Raw genomic sequence first — 16,402 nt, forward strand, 5'->3', positions numbered from 1 at the left:
AATAAAAAATATGACCTTTCAAAAATAAAAATATGGCCTCTCAAAAATAAAAAATATGACCTTTCAAAAATAAAAATATGGCCTCTCAAAAAATAAAAATGGGACAATGAACTAAACTGAGGTTAGATCAATTTATGAACACACCCTATATAATTTAAACAATACGTGCAAGCTTAAAATCTCTCCAACATATCCTAATCCTATAGAAATGCAATTGACATGTTTTTACTGGTTTACACACAATACAGAAACCACAATACAGACACACAAAGAACATAGACACAAACTTCTCTCCTACACAGCGAATCAGCTTCTCATATAAATAACCTGCTTTTATTCTCTTTCTAGTTGCCATTAGAACAGAAGGAAAAAGAATATTTTCTGGTTCAAAAGACCTATTCGTGTGGCCAGTACGAACAAACCTTTTAAATTCCATTATTTTTCTTCTACTCTCTCTCTTAGGGCTGCTCTGCAATTACTGGCAACATGTCCTACCTTTTTACACTTATAACACATTATGTCCCTTCCAAACAATATACACACAGTCTCTAATTTTATCCCAATTTCTGCATATAAACCTGTCATAAAAATAACCCTCAATATCTACTTCCTCAACAACACATATGCCTTAATTATCTATCGGCAAATTCACTTGCTATTTCTTTCCTATTCACTTTCTTTTTCACTTGTTATTATATTAACTTCTGTCCTGGCAATGGTAAAAATTAATGCAGCGGGACCCTTCTGTCCCTCAACAGAATTCTTTTGACCCATATTAACGTAAGGTATGTTTCCCTGTGGGATTCAAAAACACATGAGATGGCGCTCCCTGAGCTTATCAATCCCACAGAAAAAGACCCCTCTTTCATTTAAACATCTGCGCAATTTGTTGTAAATTCCCCTCAAACCTTAGATTGTAAGCTCTTAAGGGCAGGGATTTCCTTTCCTATGGTCTGATTTTGATGCACTTACTATTCTATCATAATTCCCTCTACTGTATTCTTTCTGAAGTGCTGAGTATATTTTTGATGCTATATATATAAATAAAGTCATAATACACTACAATACTATCCAAAGTCATGGTCAAAAATGTGTTCACTCCCAATTAAACAATTACTATACTAAGACAAATGCCCCTAGCCAATTCTAGTCTGGCCTCCACCCCAAACACTCCATTGTAACTATTCTGCTAAAAATGTGAAATGCCTTGCAAATAATGTATACCCTGCTCACTTCTGTAACTCTATTTGTAAATATGTATCACCTGTCCTTTAACTCTATACCTAGAAAATATCCAAAAACGAGAGGTGACTCCCAATGCACCACATTGGCAAAACATTCTACAAATATTTTAACAATAACTACTGCTTATAATAAAATTGTACACCTATGGAAAAAATAAATGGTTAGAAGTTATAAAATACATCACATATTCATATAATAGTCAAATGCTTTTGTATAGGACTTCACACTAAATTTCTTGTAATATAATCTCTTTGCACAGTGCCGAACACACTGACAGCGTTATTATTTTTTAAAGACACTCAGAGAAAAAATTCAGAGCTTGTTTATCTTGGGCAATTTGCCAGCCCGGGCGTTTCGCCAAAAAAGACCTTGAAAGTGCAAAACAGATAACAAAACAGTTTCTCCGTCTTCTAAATATTAATTACTGGATTGAAACTTCAGCTCAAAGTTAAAAATGGAGCTGTCTACACAGCAATAAAACCGAAAAAATGTATGGCCTCTCAAAAATAAAAATATGGCCTCTCAAAAATAAAAAATATGACCTTTCAAAAATAAAAATATGGCCTCTCAAAAATAAAAAATATGACCTTTCAAAAATAAAAATATGGCCTCTCAAAAATAAAAAATATGACCTTTCAAAAATAAAAATATGGCCTCTCAAAAAATAAAAATGGGACAATGAACTAAACTGAGGTTAGATCAACTTATGAACACACCCTATATAATTTAAACAATACGTGCAAGCTTAAAATCTCTCCTAATCCTATAGAAATGCAATTGACATGTTTTTACTGGTTTACACACAATACAGAAACCACAATACAGACACACAAAGAACATAGACACAAACTTCTCTCCTACACAGCGAATCAGCTTCTCATATAAATAACCTGCTTTTATTCTCTTTCTAGTTGCCATTAGAACAGAAGGAAAAAGAATATTTTCTGGTTCAAAAGACCTATTCGTGTGGCCAGTACGAACAAACCTTTTAAATTCCATTATTTTTCTTCTACTCTCTCTCTTAGGGCTGCTCTGCAATTACTGGCAACATGTCCTACCTTTTTACACTTATAACACTTTATGTCCCTTCCAAACGATATACACACAGTCTCTAATTTTATCCCAATTTCTGCATATAAACCTGTCATAAAAATAACCCTCAATATCTACTTCCTCAACAACACATATGCCTTAATTATCTATCGGCAAATTCACTTGCTATTTCTTTCCTATTCACCTTCTTTTTCACTTGTTATTATATTAACTTCTGTCCTGGCAATGGTAAAAATTAATGCAGCGGGACCCTTCTGTCCCTCAACAGAATTCTTTTGACCCATATTAACGTAAGGTATGTTTCCCTGTGGGATTCAAAAACACATGAGATGGCGCTCCCTCAGCTTATCAATCCCACAGAAAAAGACCCCTCTTTCATTTAAACATCTGCGCAATTTGTTGATAATAGTACAAACAGTGCCATTCACTGGCCAACAAAATATATTTATATTGTCTCTTTTCGTTCTCTGTATTCATTCTTTATTATCTTTGTCTGCAGACACACAATCCTTTGGGAATTTTTGGTTTCCCTTTATTCCCCTGTTACAGAAATCAAATTTAATTGACCTGTACAATACTTCTTCGGTTACAGAAATCAAATTTAATTGACCTGTACAATACTTCGGCTACAGCAATCAACTGTTAATTGACCTGTACAATTTAGCGTTACAATAATCAGCGCAAGCTGATTACGTACAACTCTTTTGGCATGTTATTGTTCTGAATAGTGTAAATATGCAAATAAGAACCTGTCACAAGACTGTTCCCCAATCACATTTTATCACCATAACTATACCAAAGAAAAACTTGAATCACTTCAGCGGGTCCAACCCAGTCCTGATAAACCTTATACTTTTATAACATGGATACAGATAAGACCTTCTAAACAGATATCCATGAATAACTCACTTGGTATGTAAATGACAAAACAGAGCAAATGTACAATCAGGGACCCGTCCTGCTCAGACAACAAAAGTATTTATCACAACCCAGGACGGTCTGAAAACAATCCCTTTAAGCACACAAACACTCACCTTCATCACCAAAACACCAAAACCTTTAACGGGACTCTTACCTTAGCCCCTAACAACTCTTAACAACTCTTACACTTTAAAATGAATAGGAACAGAGAATAATAAATTCACGTGAAACTGCTAGGGATTCTTACTCGTCACATCAGATAAGACACCGTTCAAAAATCAGCTCCACGCACCACTCAAAACAATTTAATCAGGCTGTTTGTCTAAAAAATGCAGGTAGCCTTACCTTGATTCATATGAGCGCTCAGGTTTGAGCGATGGAGGAGTGATTCATCCGGGTGCTCGATTCCGATGATATTGAGTCCCTATGAGGATTGCGCCATCTGTGAAAAGCGTAAATAAAAAACACAGTCTGAGGTTATTTTGAAACAGAATAACACGTGAATTTATTCAAGTCAAGTGCACAACGGAGACAGCTTCAAAACAAAAGCTCTCTAAACAATAAACATGGTATGCCATATATTTATACCCTAAATCCTAAAGCTCCACCCCTTTATGGGGGGGCTTGCACGTCACTAAACATTACCTCATTTTGTAATACATAACAATACTAAAGCTGATGTCATTTTGTAATACAAAACAATACTGGATAACTGTCTGTCAGCTAAAAACCATTCTGGGTTTAAATGGGATGTGCCTATCCTACCACCTGGCATTTGTGTGAGAACTAGTTTCACTGCGAGAATCTAAGTTTATCTCATGGGTTCTCATAACTTTTAGCCTGTTTACTCTTTTAATTTGAAGCTGATTGGATGAGGAAGAGTCAATAAATTTAGCTAGGAGCGAAAAAATTCCATTCTCTGCTTCACACATTTGTTTATACAGAAATGAAACACAGAAATTAGACTCACAAAGACAAGACAAGATGGCGGATTGAAATATTCACACAAAATGGCTTCATCCTAAATGCTGTTATGTTGTTATGCCAGACCCCCTAATGTCTCAACTTTGTCAAGCCCTTAAAAACATGCAGCAAATATAGCAGACTGCCAGTGATCAAAATGTCCACAGCAGCCAGGTAAGGGCAGGTTACAGCCAAAGCCTGGACTGGAACCCTTACAATCTGCACACACAAACAGCCATTAACATCAATGGTTTAATTGCCAATGTTTTTTTCTCGATTCCGGCCCTCTTCGCAAATAAGTGAATCTTTGCAGATAAGCGATCGCTGCACTTTGCATTTACCCGCAGCTGATCAGGAGGCACTTATTATACTTAATGCGATTGAGATCTGCCTTTGCTGTGTCGATAAAGTTATTGTTCCACTGAAAAATATAACCCGGAATAGAAATGAAGTGGAAGCAGAAAGCTACATGACACTGGAGACCCTTTATTTGGTCAAGATCACATACTACAAGAAATATTGACAATAAAATTACTTTTGCAGCTGATCTGTTTGAGGTTTACAAAATGCTACAATGATACGGGTTTAAAAATGGCATTGAATGATTTAGTGTTTGTGCTTTATTGTGGCTCCGAAATAGGTCTTGTATGACTGTGATGTGCCTGAGAACAGGGAAATAGGTGTTATCTGCACCCACTGTTGTACAGCACAGGAATGCTGCAGATAAAACGGTTGCATTAAACTCAGGGCACAGTGGTGTGTGTGTGTCTCCGTGTGTGTCTCTCTCCCCGTGTGTGTCTCTCTCCCCATGTGTGTCTCTCTCCCCGTGTGTGTGTCTCTCCCCGTGTGTGTTTGCTAGCAATAAAGCATTGAATATTTTTATTTAAAAATGTTTTTTTTAAATAAATGCTGATTAGCTTTTAAAAACCGGTTGAGCTGTACATACATGGTGCAGTGGATCACCATAATCCTATTTTCTTATTAGGAATCTGGATCTTAGTTTATAAGGATAAAGACAAAAGGGTCTCATGTATCAGAATGTTCCTGGTTTCTAAACACAAGATCAGAATTACGTACAATCAATAAAAACACAAATCCACTGGAAACAATACTTCCAGTTTTACACTTAATATGTAACTCCCACTGAGTTATATATGTGTCATATTTGTACGTTTGTTAAACTTTCCCATTAATTGGAACAATTTAAAAGTAAAGATGGGAGTGTGGGATTTCTGGTCTGTTGGATTCCTCGAATCCCAGTATTGGGCTTTCTCGCCGTTCGTATGAATCCGAATTGTGGTTTACAGCTCCCCTACCTGAGACAAATCAACACCGAAACAGAAGCTCATTCGATTGCTGCTTGGATATCTCTGCATTTTCCTTCCTATAAAAATGCCCCTCCCTTCCCTTTTGTACATTTCATGTTGGTAGCGGGAGGGAAGGGTGGGAGTATAGCAGCACAATTTCTCAGGACTTTTTTCAAGATTCTTTTGTTGTGTTTTCACATTTGTTTTTGATTTTATGTTCACATTGTTTGCACTATTTTAATTTTGAGATACTTGCTTAATATTGTTAGTGCTTTCCCCCCTTTTTTTGATCAATAGAATATAGTATATTAGAGTGCCATACCAGTATTTAAACTGTATCAGTGTACCAGTCAATTCAGTTCCAGTTGGGTTAACACCATTGGATTACCCTTCAGTGTTGAGTATATAGTATATTGTATAATAGAGTGGAATTCCACCATCTAAACTGTACCAGTGTACCAGTCAATTCAGTTCCAGTTGGGTTAACACTGATAAGTTACTGTACCTGGGTGCCTTGTATACATATATTAATATAGTAATCTAGGTTGGCAAAGATATATAATCATCTGACCTGTCTATACTATATCACTATACCAGTCAATCATTTCCAGTTGGGTTAATACCGCCAGGTTACCTGTGGGTGTTGGGTATGTATACTAGGTTGACATAGAGATCCCACCATCTGACTGTCTCTACTGTGTGCCACTATACCAGTCAATCCGTTGCAGTTGGTTACATGTCTTGGGTATATAGGTTGGCATAAAGATTCCAGTTATGGCATTTTAGTTTCCAAATGTTGATGATGTATACTTATTTTAAGCATTTATTATGCTTCATGATGTCAGGTTAGCATTTCCCTTCTTATTTTGATATTTTTTCATAATTAAAACTGCAAAACCAAAACAAATGGAGTTTTGGCAAAACCAAAACACGAAGAAAAAAAAATGTAGAACGAGAATCACAACCAAACATTAATATTTTTTAGAACCAAAACACCAGTGAAAGTGCCCATCCTTACTTAATAGCGATTTTGATAGTTTAGTGAATAGATTGGCACATGAGTGAAATTTTAGAGTGTCAAACATTTGTATTAGTTCATGCAACTATCCTGGTTTCTATACATGTGCCTGTGTTTTTCCTCTTGCAGCTTCAATGAAGCCACTGCCACCCACACCAGATGACAACAGGGTGAGTGTATCCATACAGCGCTGCCGCTACGATGGTCAGCTGATCTACACGTACCTTGGGATACAGAACCCAAGTTCACCATGTTTGTGTAAAGTTTGAAGGCAACATTCTCTAAAGATGCATTTTTTTCAACCTTTTAAAAATGGCTAAAAACTTCCCAAAGCTTTTCTGCCTCCGCTGAACCCCAGAATACATGGGGATACCAGTGCTCAAGACACATTTAATACACACACCTACAGTAGCCTCCAACTAAGTTGGGCAGAGTCTAAGAGTGTGTTTTCAATTATAACCCGGTTCTGGTTGTGCATTATATTTTGCAGTAGCCATGGGTTTTATGTGAACACTTTACAGTCGAAAACTCAGTTTCCCAGTCGTGGAAGCAGAATAAAGGAACTTTGGGGGTTCATAGAAGACATTTGAAGGTCAATTGCATATTATATAATAAATAAACATGAGTTAGAGTAAACAATAGAGGTGCCGTTTATACACAAGTTGAGCCATCAAAAGTCCTTTTGTCAGATGTACTGTCAGACAAGGTAAGATGAGTCTTGGAAGGTCTTCAAAATTTGTGTACAACAGCCTGCTTTAGGAATTCTAATGTTCCCTTTATTAAGCTGCATCACGACCAACGACTAAGCTAAACTTCCCGGCACTAATATAGCTAAAAAAAAACGCTGCATTGGCAGATTTGGGAGATGATACGTTTTTAAAACCTCGTCTGAACTGTATAAAATTTGTCGTATATGACTTGCTCATGTATAACTTATCGTTCTAACATTCCTGGTGCTGGTACACATATTTTTTGCAATATTGCAATAGTTTTGCAGCAGCGATATTTGGATAAATTGCCCCTTGCTACAAATGTTGTAAATCTAGCTGTACCAAACCCTATTACTGTCTCCTATAAAGCACATACAGTATCAATGTACAGCCTCATTTGTGCTCTGTACGTGATATCGCGGTTCCTTTGATACCTACTGCATTTGTTTCCTGTCCCTCCAGATCTCCCTGCTGGAACCAGGCTACGCACTGGCTTTATATGATTACAAGACACAAGATTCTCAAGCGCTAGCACTCTGCCGGGGGGAAGAGTATCTGCCGCTGGACACCTCTGAACCTCACTGGTGGAAAGTGCAGGACAAGAATGGGTAGGGGGACAACTTTGGCCACATCTCTAATCCCTCCCAATTCCAAAAAATGTAGATGCAGTGATTGAACCATTGTCTTGCATGAATTACCTCTACTGTTCCGCACTACAAAGGAAAAGGAAAAATTAAATGTTAATCTCTTGTTTAAACTGCTATTCTCTCTAATGACATGGTCTTTTTTACCTCTATTTGCTCCCGCTTCTTGCACAGAGTACAAATAATGTTTTGCTTTGTAGGTTCCGACTGATGGAAGACAGGAAGACACGGATTTGAAATATCCAATTAATTTATTGAGCTAAACACAACGTTTTGACCTAAGTGGTCTTTATCAAGTGAAGTCTAAGTGGCTTGATAAAGACCACTTAGGTTGAAACGTTGTGTTTAGCTCAATAAATTAATTGATTATATTTCAAATCCGTGTGCCTCGTCTTCGATCAGTCGTTGCGTGTTTTGGATTGGATGAAGCCTTTCGTTCAAAGACGCGAGCACCGGTAACTGTATCTTTGACTTTGTATGCTATTTTTGGTGTGCAGCACTTATCCATACTCGTATTGCTCTGTAGGTTCGACATACACAATCTTCGTAAGTTGAAAACCCAGAGCCACCATATTACATATGTAGATATTCATTCGTGCCAATTGGAGTGCTACTGGGAAAGTCACCAACTATTACTACAATAAACAAAAAAAGCCCCAATGCACATCCAACGGGACAAATTATTTCATGAATTACTATATGGTTTTTCCTTCTCATAACTGTGGGTCATTTAGTTCAATCATTTGGCCCAAACATTTCAAGCCAGCAAAGATTGAATTAAATGACCCAACGTTCTGAGAAAAAAACCATACATTAATGTACTCAATAATTTGTCGTATTGGATGTGCATTGGGGCTTTTTTGTTTATTGCTCTGTAGGGTAAGTATTAAAATCAATTGAATTCAGAGAATACCATAATGTATGTACATACCTTGATGCATCTATAAAAAGTTGTGATTACAGAGAATGGTCTTACATTTGCATAATAATACAATATAAACTAAGGTTGGTAACTGCTGATCTACATGACTCTAGCTGTATAGTGAACTGCAGAGAGATTGAGTCATATTTACTAAACACTCTTCTTCCATAGGGCAATTCCAGCGCTGGAAGACACATTACATCCCATTCAAGTCAATAGGCTGTAAGGTATCTTTCAGAGCCAGAATGTGTCTTATGGTAGAAGACGTTTTGGTAAATATGGGCCTTTGTCTTGGTCACATCTGTTCTGTGGACATGTGGGGAAGTGTGTGGGGTAATGTGACTCTCTGTGGGTATACAATTCATTGTAATAAAAGTGATGGGATGCGCAAGTAGAGTTGGTCCATGGGAGGACGTGTTGCCCTTTGGTCTCTCTAGGAATACAATGTTAATACTGTATTTCCTTATTACAGGCACATAGGATATGCACCAAGCAGCTACCTAGCAAAGAAGAGTGAAGACAGTCTGCTGTCATATGAGTGAGTGACCTGATCTCATGAGCTTTTACATCCTATCGCATGGCCTAAAGGACATAAGCAATTGCATGCAGTACATAATGGAGAATTAAGAGGATGGCATTAACAAGACCCATGCCGGACATCCCCTATAGTTCATCATCTCATGCACAAATCTGACTTACCTTCTACCCCATATCAAAAATGTTTACTACACGTTTATTGACTGGGTGATTGAACTGTATTTTCTTGGTAATGTATGTAACCGAGGATATGTGTCAAAATCACCATATTGACCTCAATGTAATGTATCTTACCTGGTAAAATATTATTTTAATAAGTAATATGGTTTTCAGTCCACTCCCCGCCTGATGATGGATTTTGACTGCTTACTGACTAGTTATCAAGTCAATAATTGATTGTTATCAATTTAACAACTAGTCATCGACTGTTTGGTTATTTCTAGTAACTGGTCACTTGCTTACTAGTTGCTAACTAATTAATGTTATTAAGTGGTAACTGAGAAGTTATTGTTCTCATTCCTCTAGATGGTACAACAGAAACATCAGCAGAAACCAAGCAGAAAGACTCCTCTCTAACCAGGTAAACTTCTGATCCAATGCTGGATAAAACTGGCAAAGTGTAAAATGACTAGGGATACGGTTAGCATGTCTGCTAGAGAGGTGCGAATTTGCCCAAATTTGCTTCGCGTATGTCTTGCTGAAACTTTTAAAAAGGTTTGAATGTTCGAACAAAGTTGTGTGTTCACAGGTACCACTCTCGTGTTGTATAGGTCAGTGTTTTGGGAGGTCTATAAATCAATAAATAGGTCTTTCTCTCTATCAGGCTGTGGAAATATTTTATGGAAAACAAATGCAAAAACCCTGCGCTTCTTTCAAAATTGGCTTGTATTTTATTAGTGACATTTTACATTTTTGATCCCAAGTCTTTTAACAAAGGAGTGGTCGCATTTCCTTTAACAACATTTTGTTGCATCTTTTGATCAAAAGATGATTTAAGCCTGCTAACCACATCAAGGTAAACTCAATTTAAGCAAGCACACTATAAATACAGAACATTTCTTATTGTCTTGTGGACTAAACATCTTCACTATTACAAGAGAAGGTAGCAGGCTGGGACTGAGCCACAACTGGGCAAGTGAAAATGCCTGAAGGGTTAAATGAATGAAGCATGTACGTTATCTGCGATTCAGTGCACTTAAATACTGGCAAAAAACAGAAATTAAATTCCCTTAGCTGTATGAAGGAAAAACATGTGAGTGCACAAGTTTCTTAGTAAAAAGTTATATACCGTATTGGCCCGAATATAGTACAGCGTCGCACATAATACGACCCTAAAGTTTTGAAGGTGTTCTACATGAAAAATAAAAAGGTGTTACACTGTGCATATAATACAAATACAGTTTACGGAAGGACATTTTTAAGAAAAAAACATAGCTCTATATATTCAGGACAATATGGTGTGTGTATATATACATACATGTAGAGGTATCAGTACCGTGTTAGCCGAGCTTCAATAATCAAAAAATAAATAGATGATACCGTTCTGTGGCTAACGAAATGCTTTTATTTGTGCGAGCTTTCGAGATACACTGATCTCTTCTTCCGGCGATGTTACAATGAATGAAGCAAGCAAAAGGTATACTTAAAAACAGTGTCTCTTGGAATGTTATCTGTTCTTGTCCTTCCCCCGGTGTGGATGTGTTAACACATCCACACCGGGGGAAGGACAAGCACAGATAACATTCCAAGAGACACTGTTTTTTTGTTTTTTTTTGAACATTTTTATTAAGAAACAGACAAAATTACAGGCTTATATCACATCACAGTATCCTAATACATTTTGGTTTACTGGTTTTCGTGTTGAAGAATGGGGGGGGGGGGTAACGCCAAGATTGGCGCGACCTCTTGGTCACCGGGTGACCAGGGGAGTGAGAGGTCTGACAAAAAGAGGGGGCGTAACAGGGGGGGGGGGGTGGTGTGGGGGGGAGGGGTTTGGGGCTGGGGGTGAGCCTCCCCTATCCCGCTGACCCCATCATTCTTCAGACTATGGTCTGGTTGGTCGTGGTTACTCCTTTCAGGTTCTCTTGGTTGTCAATGAACCTCCCAGGGTTCCCATATTTTATAGTGACTTGCGGTCTTACATTTGAGGAACGCTGTCAGTCGCTCCATAAGCATTACGTCATCTATTCTTCTCTTAACCGCCTGAATGGAGGGGGGGAGATCTTTTTCCAGGAGAATGCCACAGCACACCTAGCCGAGGTAAGGATGGAGGAGATTAATTTTCCTACCGGGTGGTCAATTTCCTCTATTGGCCTGCCCAGAAGGAAGGTCAGTGGATCTGGGGCTATTGTGAGGCTCGTTACCTCTTGGATTAAAGTTTGGATTGAAAGCCAAAAGTTTGGGATTTTTGGGCATGACCACCAAATGTGGGCCATGTCTCCTCTCTGTCCACAGCCTCTCCAACATAGGTCTGAGGCCAGGGGGTAGATTTGCTTCAATCTAACTGGGGTAAGATACCAGTGGAACAAGATTTTGTAGATATTCTCTTTTGTCGTGGTACAAATGGAAGTTCCTGAAGCTGCGTCCCATATATCCTCCCAGTCTTCTCTATCTATGTCTATACTTAATTCTGCCGCCCACTTGGACATGTAGTCGTGAGTGGAGGGGCCTTCTGTTCTCTCCATGCCAGCGTATATGTTAGAGATCAAGGCTGTTTAGTGCATGCCAGTTCGGCAAAGCCTCTCAAAGGTGGTGAGGGTAGGATACTCAAATTTTGGGGACAATTTTTGGAGAAAGTGTCTAATTTGGAGATAATGAAATGGGCTCAGTTCTGGGGCCTCATGTTTTGTTCGTAATTCGTGAAAGTTCAGCAGCCTTCCATCGCTCAGCAGGTCGGCGACCACCCTAATCCCCTTCAAACGGACATAGTCGAATTGTTTTGGTTCACATCCTGGGGGGAAGTGGGGATTGTTGTGTATCGGAGTAAGCAGCGAGCCTAGAGCAGTTAACTTAAACTTCGTTCTGCATTTCCGCCAAACTACCCAGGTGTGTCTGATAGCTCCAAGATCAAACCTACGGGGTGGTCTATCCCCCTTGTCTATGCACCAAAGGTGGGCCTGCAGAGAAGGCGTTTTTACGTAGTGGGATTCAATGTCTAGCCAACAATAGAGACCCGTTTCTACGTTCCACACTACGGCTTGCCTCAACTGGGATGCTAAATTATACTTTGTGATATCTGGGAAACCCAGGCCCCCCCTTCCTCTTGATGCTAGGAGGACAGACCTGGCAACCCTGGGTCTTTTGCCCTTCCAAATGAATTTAAACATTCTATTCTGGATGTTTTTAAGTTCGGAGCCGGGGACATGGATCGGGAGTGTCTGGAAATAGTATAGCAATCTGGGGAGTATATTCATTTTTACCGAGATCATCCTCCCGATCCATGAGATCTGGTAGTCTTCCCATTTGTCTAGATCTTTATTGATTTTTCTGAACAAAGCCGGTTAATTGTATTTGTATAATTATTGGTAGTTGCCTGATACATTCACTCCCAGGTATTTAATGTATGAGGAACTCCATCTATAATTAAAGTTCAGTTTCATTAAGTTAACTTCCGGTTCCGGTACATTTAAGTGTAGGGCTTCTGATTTGTCACTATTAGTTTTGTAGTCCGAAATTGTGCCGAACTCCGCCAATTCTTTATGAAGGTTGGGGAGCGATGTTTGGGGGTGAGTTACAGACAATATTATGTCGTCGGCGAAGAGCGAAATTTTATAATTTGTATCGCCAATTGGTACGCCCTGAATGTTTGCATTTTCGCGTATTTTTGCCGCCAGTGGTTCGATCGTCAGGGCGAAGAGGAGAGGGGACAAGGGGCAACCCTGCCTTGTGCCATTTGTTATTGAAAATCTTTGCGTTGTGCCTCCCAGGAGTTTAATTGCTGCTGACGGGTTTTGGTACAGTGCACGGATCCCCTCTAGGAATGAGTCCTTAAAGCCAAATTTTTGCAAGGTTTTGTCTAGAAATAGCCAATTTATTCTGTCAAACGCCTTCTCTGCATCTAAGCTCAAGAGAACTGCCTTGGTATTTGTAAGGTTAATGTGGTCTATTATATTTATAATTTTACGGGTGTTATCCAAGGCCTGACGGCCCGAGACAAATCCCACCTAGTCGTTATGGATAAGTCTGGGTAAGATGGGGTTTAATCTGTTAGCTAGTATTTTGCTGTATAACTTTAGGTCGTTGTTCAACAGCGATATGGGGCGGTAGCTCCCACACTGCACTGGGTCTCTCCCCTCTTTGTGAATTATTGCTAGGTTAGCCAATGACATTGATGCTGGTATGGGGTCACCTTCCATAAAGGAGTTGAACAAGTCTAGCAAGTGAGGGGATAGAGACGGGAGAAACCTCTTGTAGTAGGCGTTTGTGAATCCATCAGGGCCGGGGGCTTTGGATAGTTTTAGTGCTGATACCGCATCTGCCAATTCCTCTTTCGTGATCTTCCCGTTGAGTGTCTCATTCTCCTTCTCTGTTAAAAATTGGAGATTGCAACTATCTAAGTAGTTCGAGACTGCCATGAGCCTTGATGCTCTAGAGACACTGTTTTTAAGTATACCTTTTGCTTGCTTCATTCATTGTAACATCGCCGGAAGAAGAGATCAGTGTATCTCGAAAGCTCGCACAAATAAAAGCATTTCGTTAGCCACAGAACGGTATCATCTATTTATTTTTTGATTATATATATATACTCCAGACTACCACATTGAAGAGGTGTGTTTTGTACCTATTTGCTAGTTGGAGAATTGGCCAGAGCTCAGAACCTAAAAGGAGGGACCAGGCACCTTTAGAAAATCATTTAGCAAAACAGACCTCACCCTGTAACAAAAGGCATCAGTAACACTTTCTATGTATCAATGCCTTGGGAGTGCTGCTTGGGAAAGAGAATTGACCATACATTTACAGAAAACAAATACAAAAACCCTCCGCTACTTTCCAAATTGGCTTGGAATTTATTAGGGACATTTTACATTTTCGTTTCTAAGTCTTTTCACAAAGAAGTAATTTGGTTGCATTTTTTGATCAGAAAATGATTTAAGCTTGCTAACTACGGCAATTTAAGCCAAATTAAAGATGGTACAGCTCAACCCCCTTATAACGCTGTGCTTGGGGTCCAAAGAATCACATCGCGTTATAAACGGACCGCGTTAGAAATAATGTACAATTGTACAATAAAGTATTTAAGATACCAATAATTGTGGTGTAAAGTATTCATAAATACGAAAATTGGGAGCCACGCTTAAATCGCGCTATAAGCGGATTCGCGTTGTAACGGATCGCGCTATAACAGGGTTGAGCTGTACTTACACTACAAATGTAGCCAGATTTAATGTTTTCGGTGCCGCAGATGAAACATGCTGAAATCCGTGGCCCGTCCGTGGCACAAAAAACAGCATGTTTTGCGGCCCGTGAGGATTAGTTAATCCTTCACTTGACGAGCCATCAATACTAACCTTTGAGATGAGCTGCACAGCTGAGCCCGTGTATCGTTCCAGCAGCTCTGAAGGTAAGAAGCTGTCTCTGGTCTGCCCCAGCCCCTTGGTTGATGTAGATGCCTGAATATGGGTCTCTACATCATGAGGGGGATACTATAGGACCGTATTCGTTCATCTTTGACTGAGCCACTGATTGAGCCACCTGTGCAGAAGCAGGAAATCCATAAAAGCTGGCCTTTTGGTGACCCTTGAGGACTGAGTTTCAAGACACCTGATCTACGTCATAACAGGGCCTGGACATATGGTGACCAGATTTGTCCCTGCGAAAACCAGGACAAAATCTCACGAATGCGCAGTCGGCACTGGTGTATGTGAAGAGTACTTGCCTACTGTGTGCTTGGGTGATTGGCACTTCCCGGCCGCTCGTACAAATGTGCGATCGGCACTTGCTAACTGCGCATGCGCGAACAGCGTTTGCCGGGCCCGAATGCGTAGGAGCAGTCGGTAAGTGCCGATCGCGCATGCGCTCGAGCAGCTCTGGGAAGTGCAGATCAACCAAGCGCGGTCGGCAAGTGCTCTTCACACAGCTGCGCAGCTGTGCGGTCCCATTCAGAAGCAGGGACCCCCAACAGAGTTAACCCTCCCGGGTCGCTTACTGTTTTTGGGGCCGTAATGGGTGATCGTGGCACCGAAAACAGGTATGGCTACATCTGTAAATACATATTGTCTTGTGGACTAAACATATTCACTATTTCAAGAGAAAGTAGCAGGCTGGGACTGAACAACAAGGGAACATGTTGCCACTGGGTCATGTGACGTCCCGGTTGCCTTGGTTGCGTGACGTCAAATGACGATGTGGGTCACGTGACGTCACATGACCCCACGGCGTCATTTAATGCCGCACGAGGTAAGGAGTGGGGGGGGGGGGCGCACAATGGAGGAGACCAGGCAGGGGGAGCGCAGCAAAAATTAGGCAGTAAGAGGGTAAACTTGAATTGTAAGAAAGAGAGGTGCTCAGGTTTTTATCAGTTGCAACGGGGGAAACCCCTGGCTCTGTTAGTGATTGAGGTGCATTTGAAGTATTTTCCGGCCCTACCATTTCCTTCTTTTCATGAGCAAAAAGTATTTATTTGAATGCAGCACTCCAGGTTGCAGTTTGTTTCTTTTATTTTGTTGTTGTTACAGGATTGAAGCAGGGGGTCTACTAATTACAGCTCTGTGTACCCCCTGCAGGATACTTACCTCCGAAGGGGGTGCCGGAATCTCCTTCATGTTTAAATGTCCCTCGTTACATGGGCCAATAGGAAGCTGCAAGAGATGACGTCACGGCTTCCTATTGGCCCGCAAGATGTGACAATTAAAGCCGCCATTATGTTAGCCCCAACAAGCCTCGTCGGAGCTGCTACCTGCAGAGATACCGGCACCCCCTACAGAGGTAAGTATTTCAGGAAGTAGGGGGTCCACGAAGCTGAAACTAACGCAGTTCACCTCTGGAAACCCCCTTCTTCAAGCCTATAATAAAACCAAAAACCTGGAGTGCTGCTTTAAAACATCTGTTCAGATTTGATCTTCCGTCTCTTTACTCTCTCTCTC

General features: G+C 40.1%; 1 protein-coding gene across 2 annotated transcripts in view; it reads left to right on the forward strand.

The window, feature by feature from the left end:
• ITK (IL2 inducible T cell kinase) overlaps positions 1-16,402 on the forward strand; it is a 64,118-nt gene that overhangs the window by 39,105 nt on the left and 8,611 nt on the right. For both annotated transcript variants that reach the window (XM_075602185.1, XM_075602184.1), the window contains exons 6-9: positions 6,637-6,677; positions 7,680-7,825; positions 9,256-9,321; positions 9,846-9,900. In XM_075602185.1, coding sequence (XP_075458300.1) covers positions 6,637-6,677; positions 7,680-7,825; positions 9,256-9,321; positions 9,846-9,900 — 308 coding nt within the window. The remainder of the gene's footprint in view (positions 1-6,636; positions 6,678-7,679; positions 7,826-9,255; positions 9,322-9,845; positions 9,901-16,402) is intronic.

Source organism: Ascaphus truei, chromosome 5 (assembly GCF_040206685.1).
Source record: "Ascaphus truei isolate aAscTru1 chromosome 5, aAscTru1.hap1, whole genome shotgun sequence".
Taxonomy (NCBI): Eukaryota; Metazoa; Chordata; class Amphibia; order Anura; family Ascaphidae; genus Ascaphus; species Ascaphus truei.